Source organism: Pelobates fuscus, chromosome 5, assembly GCF_036172605.1.
Source record: "Pelobates fuscus isolate aPelFus1 chromosome 5, aPelFus1.pri, whole genome shotgun sequence".
Lineage (NCBI taxonomy): Eukaryota > Metazoa > Chordata > Amphibia > Anura > Pelobatidae > Pelobates > Pelobates fuscus.
The window spans coordinates 368,384,050-368,407,989 of NC_086321.1; the positions used below are offsets into that span (position 1 = coordinate 368,384,050).

At 44.4% G+C, this 23,940-nt stretch overlaps 1 protein-coding gene across 2 annotated transcripts in view; it reads right to left on the bottom strand.

Annotated features, from left to right (window-relative positions):
- Positions 1–23,843, bottom strand: part of GNA13 (G protein subunit alpha 13) — a 598,177-nt gene extending 574,334 nt beyond the window's left edge. For both annotated transcript variants that reach the window (XR_010090912.1, XM_063456116.1), the window contains exons 1-2: positions 23,513–23,843; positions 9,397–9,623 (exon numbers count right to left, since the gene is read on the bottom strand). Coding sequence is in view for 1 of the 2 variants with exons in the window: in XM_063456116.1 (XP_063312186.1) it covers positions 9,397–9,623; positions 23,513–23,795 (510 nt within the window). In the remaining variant the exon portion in view is untranslated. The remainder of the gene's footprint in view (positions 1–9,396; positions 9,624–23,512) is intronic.
- Between the last annotated feature and the right edge of the window lie 97 nt (positions 23,844–23,940).

Below are 23,940 nucleotides of genomic sequence, written 5' to 3' on the forward strand. Positions count from 1 at the left end.
CTACAGTGTTCCTTTTAAGTCTAATTAGTTACTTACAAATTAGCAATACATTTTCCTGAACTCCATACATTTGTTCCTTCTTCCACATTCACTCCCACTTTACATATTCAGAGAAATACCTCTCACCATTGAGGGCCTCTATCACCTAAACGCCCAGAGCGTGCCAAAACTCGTCTATCAGACAACCTGAAACGGGAACCTGCATAGTATGAGTGGCCGCTAGATAAGACAGGATGAAACTAAGCAGCTCCTTAACAATCCCCTCAATGGATGTAAGACTCCGCAAAATATATTCTAATTTAAACCCATTTGTCTTTGGCAAATCTTATTTTTATTAAGTGGTAAATCCACAAAATATACATGCCAGTCAGATTTTTTTTTTATGTTTTCAAGAATATTTGTGTGTGTGTGTGTGTGTAGTGGATGCAGTGAGTATTTGATTAGTAAATGCAGTGTGTGTGTTTGTGCAGTGGATGCGGAGTGTGTGCCCCCATGCCCTGTCCCATAGTGTTCCGCTTGTGCCACCTTATGGACGCGCCGGCCCACTCATTATCGGTATTGCCGGTGATTATCAGCCGATACTTACAAAAAAAAATCTGAATATCTGCTTTAACTCATACTGTTTCAGTTGTAAGAATAAAATGGTTATTTCTCCCAAGGCTGCAACTTTAGCTAGATTTAAAGGAACACTATAGTCACCAGAACAACTACAGCTTGTTGAATTTGTTCTGGTGAGTAGAAGAATCATTAGCTTCAGGCTTTTTGCTGTCAGCACTATCTTTTCAGAGAAAATGCAGTGTTTACATTACAGCCTAGTGATAGCTTCTCTGGCCACTCCTTAGATGGCTGTTAGAGATCCTTCCTGGGTCATGGCTGCCTAAAATGCATCCAAACATTCAGTGACTCCTCCCTCTGCATGCAGACACTGGACTTTCCTCATAGAGATTCATTGATTCAATTAATCTCTATGAGGAGATGCTGATTGGCCAGGGCTGTGTTTGAATCATGCAGGCTCTGCCCCTTTGTCAATCTTAGCCAATCCTATGGGGAAGCATTGTGATTGGATCAGGCCACTACGTCTGATGATGTCAGCAAACTGCTTGTTTTTTGTTGTTGAGGCAAACAGCATGCAGAGCTACAGCTTTAGACTTCAATACGGTAAGATTTTGCTATATTTATGGAGGCATGAGGGGCCCAGGGGGGCTAGATGGTGGTGTTAACACTAAAGGGTCAGGAATACATGTTTGTGTTTTTGACCCTATAGTGATCCTTTAAGGTACAAAGTAAACCTACATTTGACAAGAGATATACACAGGAACTAAATAGCTTTCCTGATTCCTAGAATATATAAAATTACTAAACCGACCCTAGGGCCACGACAAGGCCTTTAAAGGGACTTATTTCACTGAAGTTCTAACCGAGTCAAGAGATATACAGAGCCAAAACAAACACTACTCTATTTCTTGGACTCAGGGCACCAGTGATGGCTGCATGGAATTGACTGTGTGTGGAGAATCCTGTAGTATCACGGGATCCTCCATAGACATCAATGCTGTACTCACGCGCATGCACAAGTGTACAGCAGGAACGTTGGCAATAAATAGGACCCAGCGGATCAAGATGGCTATTGCCCCGCAAGGGACTGGTTCAGGTAACTTAACCCCTTAAGGACCAAACTTCTGGAATAAAATGGAATCATGACATGTCACACATGTCATGTGTCCTTAAGGGGTTAAAGGGAATCTCCAGTGCCAGGAAAATAATCAGTTTTCCTGGCACTGGAGGCTCCCTCTCCCTCCCACCCCCCAATCCCTGGTTACTGAAGGGGTGAAAACCCCTTCAGTCACTTACCCGAGGCAGCAATGAAGTCCCTCGTCGGTGTCTCATCCTCCGCGCCGCTCCTCCTGTCTCCGTCGGCCGGTGGGCGAGACAGATCCCGCCCACCGGCCGAGGAGACCTAATGCGCATGCACGGCAATGCCGCGCATGCGCATTAGCGCTCCCCATAAGAAAGCATTGAAAACTATTTTCAATGCTTTCCTATGAGGAAATGAGCGACGCTGGAGGTCCTCACTGTGTAATGCGGCGCTGTTAGTGCGTGCAGTGCGCTCACTCTAATATGAGGCTGCTGGTGTGTGCAGTGAGCTCTCACTAACAGCGCCCCATTACACAGTGAGAGCGCACTGCACGCACTAACAGCGCCCCATTACACAGTGAGAGCGCACTGCACGCACTAACAGCGCCCCATTACACAGTGAGAGCGCACTGCACGCACTAACAGCCTCTTATACAGTGAAAGCACACTGCACGCACTAACAGCCTCTTACACAGTGAGAGCGCACTGCATGCACTAACAGCCCCCCATTACACAGTGAAAGCGCACTGCATGCACTAACAGCCCCCCATTACACAGTGAGCGCACTGCACGCACTAACAGTGCCCCATTACAAAGTGAGAGCGCACTGCAAGCGCCCCATTACAAAGTGAGAGCGCACTGCACACACCAACAGCGCCCCATTACACAGTGACAGCGCACTGCACACACCAACAGCGCCCCATTACACAGTGACAGCGCACTGCATGCACTAACAGCCCCCCATTACACAGTGAGCGCACTGCACGCACTAACAGTGCCCCATTACAAAGTGAGAGCGCACTGCAAGCGCCCCATTACAAAGTGAGAGCGCACTGCACACACCAACAGCGCCCCATTACACAGTGACAGCGCACTGCACACACCAACAGCGCCCCATTACACAGTGACAGCGCACTGCACGCACTAACCGCGCCCCATTACACAGTGAAAGCGCACTGCACACCAACAGCTCCCCATTACACAGTGAAAGCGCACTGCATGCACTAACAGCCCCCCATTACACAGTGAGCGCACTGCACGCACTAACAGCCCCCCATTACACAGTGAGAGCGCATTGCACACACTAACAGCACCCCATTACACAGTGAGAGCACACTGCATGCACTAACAGCCTCTTACACAGTGAGAGCGCACTGCATGCACTAACAGCCCCCCATTACACAGTGAGCGCACTGCACGCACTAACAGTGCCCCATTACACAGCGAGAGCGCACTGCATGCACTAACAGCCCCCCATTACACAGTGAGAGCACACTGCATGCACTAACAGCCTCTTACACAGTGAGAGCGCACTGCATGTACCAACAGCCTCTTACACAGAGAGAGTGCACTGCATGCACTAACAGCCTCTTACACAGTGAGAGCACATTGCACACACTAACAGCACCCCATTACACAGTGAGAGCACACTGCATGCACTAACAGCCTTTTACACAGTGAGAGCGCACTGCATGCACTAACAGCGCCCCATTACACAGTGAGAGCGCACTGCACGCACTAACAGCCCCCCATTACACAGTGAGCGCACTGCACGCACTAACAGTGCCCCATTACACAGCGAGAGCGCACTGCATGCACTAACAGCCCCCCATTACACAGTGAGAGCACACTGCATGCACTAACAGCCTCTTACACAGTGAGAGCGCACTGCATGTACCAACAGCCTCTTACACAGAGAGAGTGCACTGCATGCACTAACAGCCTCTTACACAGTGAGAGCACATTGCACACACTAACAGCACCCCATTACACAGTGAGAGCACACTGCATGCACTAACAGCCTTTTACACAGTGAGAGCGCACTGCATGCACTAACAGCCTCTTACACAGAGAGAGCACACTGCATGCACTAACAGCCTTTTACACAGTGAGAGCGCACTGCATGCACTAACAGCCTCTTACACAGAGAGAGCACACTGCACGCACTAACAGCCTCTTACACAGTGAGAGCACACTGCACGCACTAAGCCTCTTACACAGTGAGAGCACACTGCATGCACTAACAGCGCCCCATTACACAGTGAGAGCGCACTGCACACACTAACAGCACCCCATTACACAGTGAGAGCGCACTGCACGCACTAACAGCACCCCATTACACAGTGAGAGCGCACTGCATGCACTAACAGCCTCTTATTACACAGTGAGAGCGCACTGCACGCACTAACAGCTCCCCATTACACAGTGAGAGCACTCTGCATGCACTAACAGCCTCTTACACAGTGAGAGCACACTGCACGCACTAAGCCTCTTACACAGTGAGAGCACACTGCACGCACTAACAGCGCCCCATTACACAGTGAGAGCGCACTGCACACACTAACAGCACCCCATTACACAGTGAGAGCGCACTGCACGCACTAACAGCCTCTTATTACACAGTGAGAGCGCACTGCACGCACTAACAGCTCCCCATTACACAGTGAGAGCACTCTGCATGCACTAACAGCCTCTTACACAGTGAGAGCACACTGCATGCACTAACAGCCTCTTACACAGTGAGAGCGCACTGCATGCACTAACAGCCTCTTATTACACAGTGAGAGCGCACTGCACGCACTAACAGCTCCCCATTACACAGTGAGAGCACTCTGCATGCACTAACAGCCTCTTACACAGTGAGAGCACACTGCACGCACTAAGCCTCTTACACAGTGAGAGCACACTGCACGCACTAACAGCGCCCCATTACACAGTGAGAGCGCACTGCACACACTAACAGCACCCCATTACACAGTGAGAGCGCACTGCATGCACTAACAGCCTCTTATTACACAGTGAGAGCGCACTGCACGCACTAACAGCTCCCCATTACACAGTGAGAGCACTCTGCATGCACTAACAGCCTCTTACACAGTGAGAGCACACTGCATGCACTAACAGCCTCTTACACAGTGAGAGCACACTGCATGCACTAACAGCCTCTTACACAGTGAGAGCACACTGCATGCACTAACAGCCTCTTACACAGTGAGAGCACACTGCATGCACTAACAGCCTCTTACACAGTGAGAGCACACTGCACACACTAACAGCCCCCCATTACACAGTGAGAGCGCACTGCACGCACTAACAGCACCCCATTACACAGTGAGAGCGCACTGCATGCACTAACAGCCTCTTATTACACAGTGAGAGCGCACTGCACGCACTAACAGCCTCTTACACAGTGAGAGCGCACTGCATGCACTAACAGCCTCTTACACAGTGAGAGCACACTGCATGCACTAACAGCCTCTTACACAGTGAGAGCACACTGCATGCACTAACAGCACCCCATTACACAGTGAGAGCGCACTGCACGCACTAACAGCCTCTTATTACACAGTGAGAGCGCACTGCACGCACTAACAGCTCCCCATTACACAGTGAGAGCACTCTGCATGCACTAACAGCCTCTTACACAGTGAGAGCACACTGCATGCACTAACAGCCTCTTACACAGTGAGAGCGCACTGCATGCACTAACAGCCTCTTATTACACAGTGAGAGCGCACTGCACGCACTAACAGCTCCCCATTACACAGTGAGAGCACTCTGCATGCACTAACAGCCTCTTACACAGTGAGAGCACACTGCACGCACTAAGCCTCTTACACAGTGAGAGCACACTGCACGCACTAACAGCGCCCCATTACACAGTGAGAGCGCACTGCACACACTAACAGCACCCCATTACACAGTGAGAGCGCACTGCATGCACTAACAGCCTCTTATTACACAGTGAGAGCGCACTGCACGCACTAACAGCTCCCCATTACACAGTGAGAGCACTCTGCATGCACTAACAGCCTCTTACACAGTGAGAGCACACTGCATGCACTAACAGCCTCTTACACAGTGAGAGCACACTGCATGCACTAACAGCCTCTTACACAGTGAGAGCACACTGCATGCACTAACAGCCTCTTACACAGTGAGAGCACACTGCATGCACTAACAGCCTCTTACACAGTGAGAGCACACTGCACACACTAACAGCCCCCCATTACACAGTGAGAGCGCACTGCACGCACTAACAGCACCCCATTACACAGTGAGAGCGCACTGCATGCACTAACAGCCTCTTATTACACAGTGAGAGCGCACTGCACGCACTAACAGCCTCTTACACAGTGAGAGCGCACTGCATGCACTAACAGCCTCTTACACAGTGAGAGCACACTGCATGCACTAACAGCCTCTTACACAGTGAGAGCACACTGCATGCACTAACAGCCTCTTACACAGTGAGAGCACACTGCATGCACTAACAGCCTCTTACACAGTGAGAGCACACTGCATGCACTAACAGCCTCTTACACAGTGAGAGCGCACTGCATGCACTAACAGCCTCTTACACAGTGAGAGCGCACTGCATGCACTAACAGCCTCTTACACAGTGAGAGCGCACTGCACACACTAACAGCGCCCCATTACACAGTGAGAGCGCACTGCACGCACTAACAGCACCCCATTACACAGTGAGAGCGCACTGCACACACTAACAGCACCCCATTACACAGTGAGAGCGCACTGCACGCACTAACAGCCTCTTATACAGTGAAAGCACACTGCACGCACTAACAGCCTCTTACAAAGTGAGAGCGCACTGCATGCACTAACAGCACCCCATTACACAGTGAGAGCGCACTGCATGCACTAACAGCCTCTTACACAGTGAGAGCAGGGCCAGTCAAGATAAAGGACACCCACTAACGTGGACCCTATTTAATAAGAGTTTCTATCAGAAATCCCTGTCGCTGTGTTACATCCAAACAGACTGCCACTAGGCCAGCAATGAGCACTAGTTACACTCTCAGATTACAGCTGACTGGGGAAGGTAATAAATCATCTTTATAAATGTGAGGCCAGAGTCATAGCACAGGCAGACAATTTTACACTACAGAACCATGCAAACATCTTCCTTATCCAATGAAAAGCTGAATACACACAAAAAACAAAGAATGTATCATTATTTGTAGATCAAATCTATGATATGGAAATGCAGGAGACTGAACATCACACTGGAAAAGGCTGGTTCTGGGAGCCTTTCAAAACATAATGGCTATTTATAGGCTGGCCAGACAAGGGTAACCACGTGCAAGGCTTGTGAAAAATGGCAGAAAGTATTGGTGCGGGCAATGAAGCAAAAGATTACGGCAACTGATAAGTAAGGATAGTTATTGCTTATCAGGGAAATCCATCAATAATGTCATCAGGGGGGTGGGCAATACTAAACCCAGCACACAAAAGCAGCAGTTCCAACATTTAACAAATGGCTCTGTTTAAACTTGCCCCCCCCCCCAAAAAAAAATATTAAAAAAACAAAAATGTGTTTTTCCCCTGATCCACTAGTACAATTACATTTTGTCAGCATGCTTGAAAAACAGAGCTTTAAATGTAACCGTTCTTTAAGGATACATATATGTGCTTTAATTTATCATACATACCAGCAAAGTAAAAAAGAAAAACTTTTAAAAACTGCTCAGACTCCAACTCCTGATCCCTGCTACTTTAATGGCATTGCGTCCTCTATTTCCCCAAATCGATGCAAGTTGGGATCACAAGATGAGCGCCCATTGAAAGAGGAACTGTCACTTCCATAATTGCACAAGTTAACAGCTAAATGAACATTAAGTTGTACTTTTTTGTGTGAAAAAAAGTGTTTTCTTTAATAAAAAAATAAATAAATAAACTATTTAAAAAAAAAAAAAACAAAAAAAAAAAACACATTGATTACATGAAAGACAAGACCGGACAGGCCCAGCCTGGCATCCAGTTAAAAAAATGTGGTGAAAGAACGAGGCCATCATAGGAGGATGGTAGCTTCATCCACCTGTGACCGCAGCGAGGATGGACTCCTCATTGCTGTAAACATGAATCGAGTTTACAGGGGTGTTTTAAACAGAACAGATCCCAGCAGAAAGATGTACTGGGCAAGAAAATGGGGATTTTTTTATTTTGACCAAACGCTCTGCTTATGGAGTTATGCAAGTTTAGTTTTATGAAAAATATATGGACGAAAAGGGGCTTTTTTTTTTGAAGGATAAAGTAGTAACAAGTCAAAGCTGTTCAATGAAACACTTTTCTAAAAACACAGCTGATCCTCTTTAAATCCTTGAACTGTAGATTGGCAAGACAACAAAATCACATTTAACGTAATTAAAACAGGTACTGGGACCTACTCTATGGTAAGCGGAAACAAATTAATTTATATGTGAAAGGGTTAAACAAAACCAGACATTGCAAAGATAAGGAGTGCTGCTTGGACTCAGCTGTGTTTGGCTCATATAAGGTCAGAGTACAGCAGAGATCAGGATGTGTAGATAGATACACATCCTGTGTGAGAGAGAAAACATGCTTTACAGAAAGCAACACGTTACCATCTCACACATAAACCAACCTGTCTATCACTATGCAAAAAGGCCATCAGATAATGGAATTCATGCACTCACATCAGTTTCCTACTCTTAAGCACAACACCTGCCACCAGCACTACCGACCATATACCCCTGTAATTTATAGCGCGCCCAATAGACAATGGCTACTAATTATAAAACACTCAACACTCCTGTCCCAATCGCCAATAAGTTCAACAATCCCATCGTAGCTATGGGATGGCTGGGGATAACAAAAAGGTATCTCCCACACTGTCTCAATAAAAGAGCACTGGCTCCAACATTTGCTCGGAGCGGAAGATCTAACACTTTAAAGCTCACAGTACTGGGAACCACCATGAGGTCACATCCTGTGATCAGAACTAGGATGCGCACAAAAGACATGAAAGAAGAACTACATTCTACATTCCCACAAACACTAAAGCGGGGCTCTCCCCTCATGGTGGACCTCAAGGTCTCCCCCCACCACAATATGCCAGTCCAAATGGGGAGAGAAGCAGTGGTTTGAATAACTGGGACGAGAGACAGTAATATCAATAGAAAACCGAAAATAAATATGGCAGTGTGATGAACATATAGGACCTAACCAAGCCATACTACACATACAAAGAACATGGAGCAGAAAATAAAAAAGGTTCCTTATTGAATAGCATACAATATACATGGGTTCTAGATACCATGCTATTTCTAAATTCCTGCAGGATTCTTTGCCTTACCCAATACCCTTGAGTGCATTATGCAAGGACAGATCAACAGGCAATTCAATGAAAGAAAACACTCAAACAATACACTCAACCCACTCCCACAAAAGACAACAGTATCAGCTGGTGGAACCAAATACAATCTAAACAGATAGGGCTCGGAATTCGTTGAGATAATTATCAGTGTGTCCTCCGGGCCCCCCACCAGAAAAATTAATACAATTCTGGAAAATCCATTTACAGAAAGGAGACGGATAAGGGCTTTGGCTTTGGTCCAGCATTATGCACACAGCAAGGTCATTAAATGCTGGCCTATCAATATAAAATCAAGCAAGGTGTGAAAGCAGTCAGCAAACACTTAGCAGAAACAAACAGATCACATAGGACAAGGAGCAAAATTTATTTTTCAAGTAACTGGTCATATGTGACATCAGACTCACCAACTGAAATTCCCTGCGCCGGTCATAGGCATTCTGAATTCCACTGTCCGCCCACAATGCCTTTATTGATGCAATATGCATAAGAAATACATGAGTCTCCACCATTCCATGGGCTACCATTGCCGACCTCGTATCAAACGCCATCATTACCTCACCATGCTTCTGATTGGATGGATCACCCCAAGGGATGTGAAGCTTTTCTCGTGCATCAACAAGCACTCTTATACCTAAAAAAAAGTAAGGAAACAAAAAAGCATTTAAAAAGCTGATCTGAAAACAAACTTCATACACTTTCACAACTGCCAAATAAAAAGTAAAGAAAATAAATAAATCAAAAAACATATGTTAAGTTGTAATTTTCATTCCAGTTTCTTGCTGGTCTCTCCCTTTTCTTGGCATTTGCTTTTGTTTTTAAACATCTGCATGAAGCTGCCTTCATACCAGCCACTTTGGTCCCCACACACTGACAGCTACGGGTTAATTGGGCAGAGGGGTGGGGACTGGACAATGCTCTTGGCCGTTCCGTGTGTTTCTTCCTGAAATGGGAAGGAGTGGGGAAAAATTTATTCAAATGGTTCAGAGTTTGAAAAACGGAGCTCCAAGCAACTGCAAATGACAGGAATCCAGGGAACGCTCGCACAGATCTCCAGTGTACCACAACCCAGCAATTGTTGGGTACCGTGAGGTATATATTAATTCCAGTCCTGGTTTAATATCACAGCAATACTACATCCATGCACTACTACACAAATCTGAGCTAACCCACTTTGCCTTATTACAAGCAATACAGGATGAAAATATATCAGACTTGCTTCCCTCTCTGCCAGGTGAGAACCTGTGCTGGAGCAAATTCCTCAGCCAAGCCCTTCTACTTCTCCAAACAGTGTCCAAGTTCAACCCCCCTCACACACTGCAAATAAGTCATTTCTGGTCAAACTACAGGATTCCTTTACAGAAGCCAATGAGCTATGCCTACATTCAGACATCTTCACAATCTGATGGGATTTTCAGGAAACTGCATTTCAAAAACCTGCCATCAGAATTACAACTCATAAGGAAGCTATTTACCATTTTCACAAACCCAATTCTGTCACACCTAACGCACACTTCTGACAGTCAAAACTATCTCCCCGAATAGTTCTGTATAGAGGAAAGTAATGAAAAAGCAGTGTAGATGAGCATTATTTCAAACTTTAGATATCCCTAAACAGCAACAGATACATTCAATTGCATTTTTCCCACAGTTAGGTATTAGTCATGCATTACATGTTTCAGATAGGTATTCTATTTAAAGAGACACTATAGCCACACAAACAACTTTAGCTTAATGAAGGAGTTTTGGTGTATAGATAATGCATCTTAAAGCGGCACTGTCATGCCCAACATACCTTTCTTTAAAAAGGACCACTATAGTGCCCTGAGGGTGCCCCCACCCTCAGGGACCCCCTCCCGCCGGGCTGGATGGAGAGGAAGGGGTTAAACTTACCTCTTTTTCCAGCGCCGGGCTGGGAGCTCTCCTCCTCTTCGGCTGAATGCGCATGCGCGGCAAGAGCCGCGCGCATTCAGCCAGTCTCACAGGAAAGCATTTACAATGCTTTCCTATGGACGCTGGCGTCTTCTCACTTGTCAATGAGACAGCCGCTAGAGGCTGGATTAACCCACTTATAAACATAGCAGTTTCTCTGAAACTGCTGTGTTTATAGACAAAAAGGGTTAACCCTAGCTGGACCAGGCACTCAGACCACTTCGTTAAGCTGAAGTGGTCTGGGTGCCTATAGTGGTCCTTTAATCGATTCCTCTTCTGACCAGAAGAGGAGCAAAGTGTACTTAATTTCCGGTGATCAGAGCAAATTTTCCACATTTGCGCGAAACTTCAGTTCTGTATTCTCTTAGGACAGAACGCCGGTGAAACTACCGAATTTCGTCTTAACAGAATGAGAACAGTTCCTACATTCGTGTTAGGATGCAATTCGGGACTGTGTTCAGATCGAAATTTCCTTAGAATGAATAAAACTCTGATCCTATTCGTGCCGCGGCAGCCGCTTAGTAGATAGCTCCCTGATTCCCACGGTATCAGGGAGCTACCTAAATTGGCCTTTCAGACAAATTTACTAATACTGAGTAAAGATTACTTAGTATTAGTAAATTCTGCCCCTATCCGCAATGCAGTAGGGGCACGTCTAGTAAACAGTGACCAGTCTCCTCCCCCCCCCCCCCCCCCCCCCAGCCTAAATAAAAATGGGGGGCCTATTGCCATCCTCCTCCTCGGGGGTGCTATTACTGTTTAGGGCCCCGGAGTGTGTGTGTGTCCCAGCCCCAACCCATGAGCGGCAAGTGGGGGCCCTAAATAACAATAAGGGGGACCTATTGTCCCCCCCTCCCTCCCCCCACCCATGAGCGGCGGGTCGGGGCCCTAAATGAAAATGGTAAAGAAGAACAGATCCTGACAGAGGGAGAGAAGCGGAATCGATTAAAGAAAGGTAAGTTTGGCATGACAGTGCCGCTTTAAGTCTCACTGCCATTTAGGGGTTAAATCACTTGTTTCTGTCCATGCAGACCTCCCATGTCCCCTGGTTGTGACTGACACAGCCTGCATGAATACAAAATGGTTTAATTTTCAATCAGAAGTTAACATGCTTTAAAAGTTGTCTCATGCTCTGTAAATTACATACGCAACTTTAATTACATACAGGAGGATCTAGCAAGTTATTAACAGAGCAGGAGATAAGAAATTTTAAAATAAACAGAATTTGCAATAAAGGAAGGATAAACATTAGATGACTCTTTACAGGCTGTGTAAGTCATGTGCAGGGAGGTGTGACTGGAGCTGCATAAACAAAGTGATTTGACTCCTAAATGTCAGAATTGAGCAGTAAAACTGCATGGGCATGATCTATACACCAATACGGTGTCATTAAGCTGAAGTTGTTTTGGTGACTATAGTGTTTCTTAAACACGGAGGCGTTATGAACTTCCAGTAACATGGACGGGGGGGGGACATACTGTGATGGAATTAGAGCTTGTGTCTATTATTTTATTAATTTTCAGCCAATCAGTGGCACCACTGACTTGTGTACGGTTTCACAAATCTCTTACAAATAAAGGACAGAGGCAGAACTAAATGGAGCTATATTCAGAACTTTTTCGTTAAACACTTTGTTTACCGTTTAACCTGTAAAGATAAGCCAGCGTTTACTTCAATTAAGTTGTAATGGTTGCCAGACTGTTCCATTTACAATTCCCATGTTTGCTGTACTCACTACCAACCATTAGGTAACCAAATTGAGCTTAATGGATCCTATCCGTTTTCACAATGGATCTCTTCCCTGCAATGAGATTCATTTCAAAATAGCCTGACTGACCTGTAACTGAATGTCGCTGCTACAAGAATTTAGATTGATTTTTTTTATGTTGATAAAATGTTGGTAGTGATATTTAGGCTCATGTTATGGTAGTTATGGAGGAGTTTTCCTTTACCAGAATACCAAAAGAAAGCATAAAAATAAAATTTGTACATAAAACACGAGGTCAGCAGCTACTTGACGGTAATTACAGTAATAGCAGATGAGATATAATAATAGCACAAGGAGCAGATCTGAAGGCTGCAAGTAAAATATAAAGCCCCACGCCAAACAAACAGAACAAATGAAGGCTGTGATCTGCCACCATTTATCTTATCTCTGCTCACAATAAAAGGTTGACTGACTTAGAAAAAAGAAAATGTACGTTTAAGTCAATTATTGACTTCAATCCCCATTATGCTCTGACAGCTTCAATTCTCAATTCTTCCATTACTCGGTGACTGCCTTTTACCCACGCAACCCCACAAATAGACACAAAGGGGGAGGGGGAGAAATCCCTTCATAAATATGAGAATTACAATAAGAAAAAACACAAAACTAAACATATCTTTTACCTCTAAAAGTTAAAGGGACACGAAAAATCCCTGATTAATGATTTCCTGTGGTTTGGCAGTAAATCATGTGACCTCTCTTTGCATTTCATTGCAAAGCTGGAGACTACCCACATAAGGCAGCAGCGGTAGCTAACCTTATAACGGCTGCTATATGAGAACTGCAGTACCCATGATGCACAGTTATATAATAGAGTCATAGCTAGGGCAGAGGGCCAATGTTAGTGGAATTCCTATGGAAACCAATGAAATGCATTTGTATCTCCAATCATGGCACTTTGCCCGGGATTACCTTGATAAACAGCACTAATCGACACAAATGCAGTTTGTGAAGGATACAGCCACAATCTCTTAATACTATGTAAACGCACAAGTGTATTGGTTTTAGAAGCCAATACAAATAGAAGCCTAAATAGACAATCCGGATAAAGAGGAGTGACTTTACACAAGTTACAAGGAAAATAGGTGCACTATTTATAACTCAATGAAGTAACCCAAAGACGGATAGCATGGAGGAGCAAAAAATCCCCAAAACAGCCATATAACAGGAGGCCAATCTCTCTATAGCACAGCATTTTCACATTCAGTTTCAACAATAAACATCCTTTCAAAAAGAAGCCAAAACTTTGATAATTAAAAACATTAAATTAGGGGGGGGATTTCCTACGATGTCTACAGGCCGGCACACCCAGAAACAAGTGACTGGAGAGAGAACGCATGTTACAAGGATAGTAACCACATCCTGAATGCAATGCTGTGAAAACGGCCCGTCTGCTAGCTATTTGAGATTGCTAGTGACGCAGGACAGGTACGTTTGCACGCTGAATGCCATTTCCTCCGAAAGTATCAATCTGACAAATAAGAAACCACGCAAGACTGTCAGTTCGATCGGCAAGAACTGGTAAACTCAAAAAGCAATGTGCTGTTTACAGGCCACAAAGACGACTTGCGGATTAGCATGAATAAAAGATGAATGAGTAGAAAATAGGCCACATTGATGAATGATTCAAAACAGTGGAGTGTCAGAAGCATTGTTGAGACATGTATGACTAATACCTGCACAGCTGTTAAGAGCCAGGGTGACATGCAAACTATGGTGCAGTGGTACACTGAAAGGCAAGGGGGCTCCAAGGTTCAGAAAGCCTAATAGGAACTGCGTGGCAAGTGAGAAGGCATTACCTCCGCCATCGCGCGGGAAGGATGGCGTCACCATAGATTCTACATATGATGCAAGCAGCCACAACTGACAGCATATAAAGCTGCGAGAATTACAGGAAGAATAGTCTGCACCGAGGATGCAAAAGTTATCACTGCACTATACCATAACCACGTACAGCTCAACGATTACATATATTGCATTGCTCGCAGGAAAACCCACAGTTTGGAGGTTTATTCAGCAGACTGGGCGCACATCTCTGATTTGGGGGTGGGGGGCAACACAAAGTCCCTACTTCTTCATATTCACAACATTGATATTTTAGCATGATCATTGTAATTTCACTAAATCGACTCAAATCTGGAGTTTAGAGAATAAAATCAGCGTGTCCTCACAGACCTAGAACATGTACAGTTCTAAAGGACTTCCTGCAGATACATAAAGCATGGCAGGTAAAGAGTGCATGCATAGGTATCCAGGATTGTGACAGCAATATAGCTCTGATGGGCATTTAAAGAAAGCCGATATCCAGAGGTTATATAACCGGATATAGAGTCACTTTGTGAAAATTAAGATTTTTTTTTTTTAAATTAACAATTTCACTGATAAGAATATATAAGATTTCTAAATGATGCACAGGTTAAGAGGTTGAGAGGTTGAGAAAAAGAAAAATATGCACCATGCAGTATTTGTCCTCCATACTGCAGCCTTTTAACCATTTATTAGCACAGCATGGTTTGATGTAAACGGTTATATGGAGAGAGCACAGATGTGCATTCCAGAAACACGTGGTATGTATGTTGCTATAGTGAAAACATGTAGTTATATAGGTGTCATGAGAAATTAGGGCTGCAGTGTGTAATGTGGGTGCTGTAGGATGTGTAAATAAAGGAAGACTGGCATTTGGTGGCTGTTACAGGCTTCATGTTGTAGCTGCCAACCTGATACCTAATTGGTATTTACTGTATTTAAAGAGATTAGGATGATTTAGGTCAAGATTATAGAAAAACTGCTCCTAAATCATGGTATATAAACTATGACATAGTGAATATTCCCATATATATCAATGCGTATAAATTAGGAGGGCCCTTACCCCCTCACGCAAAGCAGCCACACAACGGAGCCTCTAGAGTGACTGGGCACTGGTGCCCAACATGAAAGATTACATGAAGTTGGGTTTCTTCACTTTACATTTGATCACAGAAATTACGAGGGCATTGTAGGGTTTAGGCCAAATTAAACAAAATTTTCCAAACTGGTATTGAGACCCATTTGTTTAATTTACTTTCAATTTGCCACACTTACAGGTTTAATGAGCATCCAACCAAAAATTATCCCAAAAAGCATGGATGTATGAAAAAAAATATATACCAACTTTTGAATTTATAAATAGTCAACCAAGACAGGCCAATAGTTTCCTCCTAGTAAGTATTTAGAAAGCTTTGAATGGGTTTCCATAAGAATTCATGGAGCGTACATCTCCAAACGGTAACATGGCACCCAAATTGTTTGGACGTTTTCAAACATATTCAAAGTATATAATGAATACATATTGATGAAGTCCCACACAACCATAAAAAAGGGCCTCTTCTAGAACTACTTGGGAGCGTCTCCCGAGGCATGCAATAGTGGTCTTTGCTTTAGGGAATTATACTGTGCATTTCCATTAGTACTTCAAGGATGTACATCCATATATATACAAATTAAATTCCTGCAGTCATCTTAAACTCTTTGGTACCAAAATTAAGGAGTGCTGCATACAATTACCCGAAGGAAGACAATTTAAAGCATTTAAGGCACTTAGATCAATGATGGCTAACTAACCATAAATTGTTTCTGGACTACATTTCCCATGATGCTCAGCTAGCATTTAGAGTCTAAAAGCTAGTTGAGCATCATGGGAAATGTAGTCCAGAAACAATTTATGGTGTCATGGTTAGCCATCACAGCTTTAGATGGTCTTCTTAAATGAAGTTAGACTTGGTTTATAATGAGAAAATGATCAAACAACTTAAGGACCACATGACTGTCTATGCAGTCACGCAGTGCAGGGCTTTAATGCCCACTGACAGCATAGACCATCATGCAGTAAAATGTACCAGCAGGTGTTAAAGCTCTGCTAGAACCATGGAACCCCTAATATATTTTGATACCTGGGGGCCCACTATCAGCCAGGGCCAGAATTAGTAGCCCCAGATTAATCTAGCCTTTGTTTGCAAAGTTCAAAGTGAGCGCTGCAATCAGGGATTTCAATCCCCATTGTTACAATGCGATGTGAGCAAGGTTAAATCCCTGCTCACACCAGGAACCCTAGCTTCCCAGTCACCTGGGCCATGGTAGTGGCCACAGACTTTACTTAGATCAGTACAGAAATTATCAGAGGAAAAAACAGTTGGGATTAGGATTAAATGGACACTATAGTCACCAGAACAAGAACAAATTAATGTAGTTCTGGTGTGTATAGCATGTCCCTAAAGGCTTTCTAATGTAAAGACTGGCTTTTCAGAGCAAAGGCACTGTTAACATTACTGCCTAGAAACACCTAGTGGCAGTCAAAATTAGGAATAGAATTAGGTTAGGCTTAAAGGGACACTAGTCATCTAAACAACTTTAGCTTAATGAAGCAGTTTTAGTGTATAGATCATGCTTCTCAGATTTCACTGCCATTTAGGAGTTACATCACTTTGTTTCTGTTTCTGCACCTCCCTTGACTATGATTGACACAGCCTGCATGAAGAAAAAAAATGGTTTCACTTTCAATCAGATGCAATTTACCTTAAAGGACCACTATAGTGCCAGGAAAACAAACTTCTTTTCCCTGGTACTATAGTATTAATAGCCCCCCCCCCCCCACCCTCATGCCCCTCCCTTCCGCCAGGCTCAAGTGAGAGGAAGGGGTTAACCCCTTAAGGACCAAACTGTTGGAATAAAAGGGAATCATGACATGTCACACATGTCATGTGTCCTTAAGGGGTTAAACGCTTACCTTTCTCCAGCTGGGGACTCCTCCACCTTCCGACGTCATCGGCTGAATGCGCATGCGCGGCAAGAGCCAAGTGCGCAGTCAGTCCATAGGAAAGCATTCTCAATGCTTTCCTATGGACGCTGGCGTCTTCTCGCTGTGAAAATCACAGTGAGAAGCGGTTCAGGCGGCTGTCAATGAGACAGTCACTAGAGGCTGGATTAACCCATATGTAAACATAGCGTTTACAACAGGCAGGGTTAACCCTAGATGGTAAAGTGAAAAAGTATGGGTTCTGTGTTCAAAGGCGCTTAGAAGAGATAAATGATGTACAATATAGTGATGGTAGCTAACACACCAAAAGTAGGAACTCTTACACCTACTAACAATGAATAGTATACAAAGAAAGCATTATTGTGCAATAACATGCAAAAAATAGTGCAAAGGTGGAGCGCTTAAAAATAAAACACTTACTCCTGTAGAATTCAGGAGATAATATAAGTGATGTTGAGGTCCTTTTGGGTATTCAAGGAATGCAGATAGACCTCGAAATGGAGACAAAAAATAGAAAGAACAGGGAAGCAACGCTGACCCTGGTGTAGAAATCCTTGGTAAGGTGGATATTAAGGTATAAATAACAATTGGCTTCTCACCTTAATAGGAGCCTATAACTGGGCTCCAAGTGAGCAGGTATACTGTCAATTATAGGGTGGCAGTTCCCTTCTTTATAGCAGCATAAGTATATCACTAGTCCACTTGGTAAAAGAAATTAACATTTATTGTAAATCATACATAAAAACAATAAAATAAATTCGGTATACTCAAGTGCCAGTGTCCAAGACGAGTTTCGCCGATATATTTCGGCTTTTTCAATTGGTATACAAGGTGCTGCTAGGTACAAGTTTAAATATCCTTAACTGGGAGTTCATTGGAGAATAGCGCCCGTGATACATCCAATCACGGCACTCGTACTAGTGGGAGTTTGCAGCTGCTGGTTATTTCTTCCGATATCATGACGTCATCACGCACGACGTCTCGTGCGTGTGACGTCATTTGCGGAAGTAAATCAGGGGCGTGTACGCGTCCGGTATTACATCAAATGGAGGAGTGTTGTATTCTCTCGGAATGTCCCTTCCAGCCTCCAGTGATGACGCAAACGCTTCATTTCGGCCATGTTTCTTGATGGTAAATACGATCAGTGTCCAACAAGAGTCCATTATATGTCCAATATCATGGAATATTCATACATCAAAAAAGCATGGTGGTGATAGAGGGAGACAAATGGAACCCTAGATGGACCTGGCACCCAGACCACTTCATTAAGCTGAAGTGGTTTGGGTGCCTATAGTAGTCATTTAAACAATTATATCTCCTTCTCTGTAAATTGAACTTTAATCACATACAGGGGGCTCTGGCAGGGTCTAGAAAGCTATTAATATAGCTGGGAACAAGAATCTAAATTAAACAGAACTTGCAACAAAGGAAGGATAAACTTTAGATGACTTTACAGGAATTGTTTAGGAAGGCTGTGCAAGTCACATGCAGGGAGGTGTGACTAGGGTGCATAAACAAAGTGATTTAACTCCTAAATGGCAGAAAATTGAGCAGTGAGACGGCAGGGACATGATCTATACACCAAAACTGCTTCATTAAGCTAAAGTTGTTTTGGTGACTATAGTGTCCCTTTAAGATTAGGTTTATTATGAGATTTAGAGCTAGATTTTAGATTTGATTAAGGATTTAAACTGGGATTAAGATTTAAATTGTTACTTTGCAAAGGTATACATATGTGGTATTGTACTCCTGATGTTGCAGAGTAAAGTGAATATAATTTTAACAGACCATTTATGCTTTTATTTTATTTTTTTAAAGGTTAAAAAATGGCGCCTCAAACATACATCATGTGAGAGCCCCCCTGGTGTCCATTTTTAAAACTGAAATTCTAGACATCATGTAATCTGTAAATAAGGACAAATACATTTATTTTTAAATACATTTCTTAAGCTGCTCTAGTTATGCGCACATTATTACTGCCAAAACTGAAAAATTAATGTTTGTTATTTTTTTGTATAATAAATGAGAATGTATATATCTATATGTCACATAAATTTAAAGCCATCCCACCCCCCCCCCCCCCCTTTAAAAACTGTATGCAAGATGGGTGTGTGCATTATTCAAATAAAGATGGAAATTGCGGTTGAACACAGAACAAAAATTGATTTGGCCATAAGTAAAACAAATTAAGCTTAGTTCTTAAGGGGATAATCAACACCGAGTTGACAACAGTATGCACTTAAAGTGTTCAGCAGTGTCGGTGCCCACCCTCTGCCATTTAAGTGTACTAGTACATTTTTATATGTTTTCAACTCTGGATTATGTATATTGCTAATTAGGACAATTCAGGGTTAACCCAATCAAAAAACAGCGTTTTCATAAAACACTGGTTTTGGCTGTAGTAACCCTGTCGCTCTCCACTAGCTGTCAAGCACCAGCACGCTGGCATTAGATGCCAATTTTGCACATAATTGGCATTAGCCAGCATGGAACATTGTAATGATGCTGCCAGAAGTGGGGTTACACCTTCAGCAGTTAAGGGGTTAATTGCTGTAAGTGCAGTGTTTAACAATGAAACGCTGCATGACTCCAGGCACCATAACCACTGAAGTGGCCATGGTGCTTGGAGCGACCCTTTACATTAACTTTAGAAGCTGCTCTCAAGTGAAGTGCTCATTCTACGCAATGCCTTACAGAAACTGATTTCAATGTCCACGTAATAGGGTCCTTTTTTCCCCACAGATACTGAAGCAGCCCTTTCCTATGTGCTCATTGGTCCAATGTGACAAGCACCAGAACAATACTCTCCTGTAGAAAAGCGGTTTGTATGTGTCCCAGAGTCACAAAATGGACCTTTCCTTCAACACAACTAGGGTGAGTATAGCATAACACATTAGATCTAGTGCTGCTACAGTGCACCTCAAACTACCCAGAGGAACAGCACTTTTTCACTTAGCACTCCTGGCGTGTATGATTCACTGGGGATGCTGATCAACAGACAGGATAGAGGGTGTGTATTCCTTCACCACTGCTAGGATGCATGTCAAAAGACTAACAGGAAGGTTTCCCAAAACTTAGATTCCCAGATGTTTTAAAACTACAGCTACCATGATGCTTTGTAATTCTGAAGCATCATGGGGGTTGGAGTTCTACAACATGTGGGTGCATTACTTTTGGGTACCCCTGACTTACAGATCTTTCCTTGTGTAATTCTGTAATGCACTTTAAACTATGAATGTCCTAGTCCAGCTATATAGATTGTAGCTCATTACAAACACTGTTGGATGTTCTCGGCTTCCCTAATCTGTGATAGATTCTTAGCTCAAGGATTGAGCAGTGGACGTTCACAAACAGCTGAAAACAGGTCTCTTTGCTGTTTGAATGCTTTAACTCCAAGCCACAGTTCTTCGGGCATTTGGTGCTGCTGCATTCCTTGCTTCCTGGAACCCCAAAGTTACCTTTAATGTTGCTGTAGATAATGTCAAATCGCCAACCAGAACAAGAATGTCATGTAGCAATTCAGAGTCAAACGTCCCAAGTTCCCTTTTGCACTGCTACGGTAAACTTCTTAAGTCATAGCAGGTCTTTCTTGTAGTACAACTCAAGGGCACATCCCAAGAGCCACAGAACAGACATTTCCTTTAAAGTTCCTTAGGTGCCAAAACAACAAGCAGTCCTTTCCTTCAGCACAATGCTGGGGTACATATCCAGGCCTTTCCGGGTGCACTTCCCTTTAGCACCCTTATCACCGAGAGCATACATTCCATTGTACAGAGTGGGTCTTTCCTTGAGCAACTCTGGGGTACATATGACAAGACCAGTGGCACTCTAGGGGTGCACAACCAACTTTCAATGCCATGTCTCAACATTAACATGATAGCACCAAGTTCCCTTCGCTGTCCATGAGTCCTTGCAGACACCAATCAGTATTTAACGTGGGAACGGAACTCCAGATGGTCACATATTATAATATTTGGCACCTATGATTACTACAGACGACAGCCCTACATTTCTGTCAGGGCACCGGAGGTCCCCAGAAAGGATTGGTATAATGCATATTGTGTTATCTTGTAACAAAAAACAGAAATTGAGAACTCCGAGCGGACATAAGTTTAGAGAAACTTGCCCTTCTGTTAGTATCCACTCAGATCTCAAAAAAGTTGTTGCTCCCTTGTGCCACTGCAAGAAGCAGCGAGGGTATACCATTGTGTTATATTCCCTCCCCCAAGCATTGTAGCCCTCAGACAGTATGACTTTACATACAAATACTGCAAATTACCCCAACCTATCCCTATAAATTCTTAAGACGCCCACATTAGTCTTATTTGTCAATCATCCTGCAGGCAGTCCCCCTGTGGCCCTCAAGCTGCATTACATTGACTAATAATTACTGTAAGAACTCCAATCGGTTCACCCATGCCCCCATGTGACCCCAACTAAGATTTACTTCTATTAGTACAGACGGTATGTATCACTGTGATCTGCCCCCCCCCTCCCCCATGTAAATGTACCTTTTATAACATTGTAGTAGACAATCCCACCCTTGCCCGTAGTAGCTGTACCCCTATCAGGACATATGCAGATGGTATAACTGTGCACCCCAGGCCCTGAGCACGATATGAAAGTACTAATAACCATGTAGTAAGTTTTCCCACCCTGACCCCTGTGGCCTTAAAGTGTTACCCCAATTAAGACAGATGTAGATGAAATTACTGTGCCCCCTATAACTCTGTAGTAGGCTGTCCGGCACTGGCCATTAGGGTGTTTTATCCCACGCATACAGATGTAGATGGTATCACTGAACCGCCCATATTAATATATCTTTAATAACTCTCAGTAGACTGTCCCAACCTGACCCCCCAGAAAACTGAACCCCTATTAGGACATAAGTAGATGGTATCACTGTGCCTCCCAGACCCTGTGCACCATATATTTAAAATCCAATGCTTGCACTCCTGTTAAGAGATAATCGACCTGGTGTTGGTCAGCAATAAATATAAAACAAGTAGAGTAACAGGAGTGCTATCTTTACACTAAAATATATATATATATATATATATATATACACACACACACACTTTTAATAACTCTGTAGTAGGCGGTCCCAACCTGGCCCCTAGAAACTTTACCCCTATTATGACCGAGTATCCCTGTGCCCCCCATATAAAGGTACCTTTCATAACTGTGTAGTAGGCGGTCCCACCCTGGCCCCTAGAAGCTGTACCCCTTTTATGATCGATATAGATGGTATCACTGTGCCCCCTATATATATGTACTTTTAATAACTGTAGTAGGCGGTCCCACCTTGGCCCCCAAATCCTGTGCCCCCCATATAAAAGGTATCTTTAATAACTGTAGTAGGCTGTCCCACTCTGGCCCCCCCATATAAAGGTACCTTTAATAACTCTGTAGAAGGCTGTCTCACCCTGGCCCCCCAGATCCTGTGCCCCCCATATAAAGGTACATTTAATAACTCTGTAGTAGGCGGTCCCACCCTGGCCCCCCCATATAAAGGTACCTTTAATAACTCTGTAGTAGGCTGTCCCACCCTGGCCCCCATATAAAGCTACCTTTAATAGCTCTGTAGTAGACGGTCCCACCCTGGCCCCCATATCCTGTGCCCCCCATATCAAGGTACATTTAATAACTCTGTAATAGGGGGTCCCATCCTGGCCCCCCCATATAAAGGTACATTTAATAACGCTGTAGTAGGCTGTCCCACCCTGGCCCCCCATATAAAGGTACCTTAATAACTCTAGTAGGCGGTCCCACCCTGGCCCCCCATATAAAAGGTACCTTTAATAACTCTGTAGTAGGCGGCCCCACCCTGGCCACCCGATCCTGTGCCCCCCATATAAAGGTACCTTTAATAGCTCTGTAGTAGGCTGTCCTACCCTGGCCCCCAGGTCCTATGCCCCACATATAAAAGGTACCTTTAATAGCTCTGTAGTAGGCGGTCCCACCCTGGCCCCCAGAGAGCTATACACCGAGTCCCCCCTCTCGCCCCCCCGTGGCCCCCAGACCCGGTTACCTTTGATGACGTTGCTGTAGATGGTGGCCTTGAACTCCTCCTTGGCCCTGAGATCGAAGTCCTGCCCGTGGATGATGCGCATCTGTTTGAGGAAGGTGCTCTTCCCGCTCTCCCCAGCCCCGAGCAGCAGGATCTTCACCAGCCGCTTGACGTACGGCTTCTCGCGGGAGATGCAGCGGTCGATCTCCTTGGACTTGCGCTGCTGCTCGGCCTCCCGGCTGTTGAGCACACAGTTCGGGAAGCAGACGGACAGCACGGAGCGGGACGGCAGGAAGTCCGCCATCTTACACACACTGCATCCACGACTGGCCCGGGGAGGCGGCCGTGCGTGCTTGCGTCACCACAGCTCGGCGTGCGCGCGACCGCGAGGACTCAATCCGAGCAGACGGAGAGAGAGCGCGCCACACCCTGCGCGTGCCGCTAGGATC